Below are 2,223 nucleotides of genomic sequence, written 5' to 3' on the forward strand. Positions count from 1 at the left end.
TTCAGAAAGATGGATAGTCATGCAGGTTTTGGCACACTCCATAAACTACGTATCTGTCATTAAGATAATCCCCTCACTGAAGACTTCATCAAACACTAACCACTATCATAATATATATTATTGTGAACGCTTGTGAGTTCATTTGGGCAGAGTACAATTGGTCAAATCTTTAATTATGTATAACAAAAACAACAATTTGGATTTCGGACCCACTAATCAGAAATTTCAAATTTCAAATTTATTCAGCTCTTCCTCTGCATCTACCATTCAACCATGAGAGGATATCAAGGAGAACAATCTCAATATTCTCATCAGTTTCGCCAAACAACAAAGAATGCATCATCCCGTCATAAATCTTTATGCTCTTGTCCTCACTCTCCGCCTCATCATGCAAATCTCTGCTCACATTCGGATCTGTAACAACATCCGCGCTTCCATGTAATACAATAAATGGGAGGCTCACGTCCTGCAACCTTTGACTCAAATACTCAGTAACTTTCAATAGCTCCACCACCGTCCCCAATCTTGGTTTGCCCCGGTACCTCATCGGATTCATCTCCGCTACGATCTTCTTCTCATCAACCTTCACAGACTTGTACATAAGATCGGCGGCCGGAACGATTGGCAGAGTGGGCAAGAATTTGGCAACGAAAGTGAGGACCTGCGGAATTGGCCATCTGGGTCTCACTTTGTCAGAGATTTTACACATGGGTGCGACCAAAACTGCACCATCGAACCCTTTCGGATCCGCTAAGTGGATCAAGAGGCAAATTGCGCCGCCCATCGATTCTCCGTAGAGAAAAGAAGGCAGCCCACGAAACAGAGGGTCTTGTTTGACAAAATTGAAGAATGAGAGGCAGTCTTGAACAACAAGATCAACATTGGGTACGAAAGCCCTGAGACCTTGAGATTGGCCATGGCCTTCCAGGTCAAGAGCAAAGCAGGCAAAACCCTTTTGGGCAAGGAAGATTGGGGTGGCCTGGAAGGTCCAGCTGATGTCGTTGCCGTAGCCGTGGACCATGCAGATGAGGGCACGTGGAGGGGTGGAGGAGAGGGGAAGCCATGACCTGGTGAAGAGCTTAAGGCCTCTGGGCGAGGTGTAGAATGACTTGGAGGCGACGACTCCTTGGAGCTTGTAGTAGTCTTCTTCTGGGGTGTTGCCCCAGTAATGGAGGTAGTGGGTTAGGGGGTTTTCTTGTTCCTTCATTCTTGGAGGTGCTTGAGATTTTTCTGGGTCCGCTCTCCTGTTCAGTTCTCGTGGCTCGTTGGAGGATAGTGGACTCTGTTTATCCCTGAATTGACACTACTTTTCTTTTCTTTTCTCTTCTCTCTCCTTTTTTTTTTTTTTTTTTTTTTTTTTTTTTTTTTTTTAAAAAAAATTAATTAATTTTTTTCCTTCGTTTTTGTCGTAGCCTTTTGTTTTTGTTTTTGTTGGTGGTAAGGAACTCGGGCAAGGGCAAGAAAAAAAGACAAAAGGAAAAATGAAAAGACAAAAAAAAAAAAAAGAAAAAGAAAAAGAAAAAAGATCCCAAGGACTAAAAGAAAAGAAAAAATTTAAAATAAAAGGAAGAAATTAAACTACACACCCTCAAACTTGTATTTGAATTGTAATGTCTTTCAAATTATAAAAAAGTTGCAGTTGATACCTTAAGCCATTTTTACTTTTTTAACTCTTTACGTTGGAATTTTCTGTTAAATACGATAAATATTTTTTAAAATGATAATAATACTCTTGTATTAGATAATGTGTGAACCTCTCTTGGCAGCACTCTCGAAACGACAACACGCTCTCTCAATACCTCTCCAAAATGCTCTCTTTCGTCATATGCCGCCTTTGTGACTTGAACTCCTCATACCTATTTGCCTGCGTGAACTCCCTCGCACGTCATGAAGCCTCCGTTTGTTTGACTTACACTAAGACGAACGGAGGCTTAACACCTATGAGTGTTTTTATGAACTACTCAATCTATGTAAACTAATCATCTTTCTAATATGGGATCGTGATATTATAATATTATTTTAATTAGGTCTTTAAGGTGAACCATAACATATAGGCTGATAGTCACATATCCAATAAGATTCTGACATGCATGTGTACATATCATTGAGTTGGTACACATCATAAAAAAAAAATACTATGATAAAAGATAAAAAAAAAGAGGAGGTCACCAAACCACTCTAAAGGCCATTAGGGATGGTCTGCCCACCCCAAAGGCTAGGTTA

General features: G+C 40.3%; 1 protein-coding gene across 1 annotated transcript; it reads right to left on the minus strand.

Moving 5' to 3' along the window:
* On the minus strand, positions 1 to 1,291 carry LOC133868504 (caffeoylshikimate esterase). Its single transcript, XM_062305414.1, has one exon. The coding sequence runs from the start codon at positions 1,205 to 1,207 to the stop codon at positions 239 to 241; it is 969 nt and encodes a 322-aa protein (XP_062161398.1). The 5' UTR covers positions 1,208 to 1,291; the 3' UTR covers positions 1 to 238.
* Positions 1,292 to 2,223: the final 932 nt, after the last annotated feature.

The sequence above is a fragment of the Alnus glutinosa genome, chromosome 5 (genome assembly GCF_958979055.1).
Source record: "Alnus glutinosa chromosome 5, dhAlnGlut1.1, whole genome shotgun sequence".
In the NCBI taxonomy this organism is placed as follows: domain Eukaryota; kingdom Viridiplantae; phylum Streptophyta; class Magnoliopsida; order Fagales; family Betulaceae; genus Alnus; species Alnus glutinosa.

What these genes read in the sequence shown, in the direction of transcription:
- LOC133868504 (XM_062305414.1), bottom strand. Translation starts at nt 1,207, where the DNA reads ATGAAGGAACAAGAAAACCCCCTAACCCACTACCTCCATTACTGGGGC.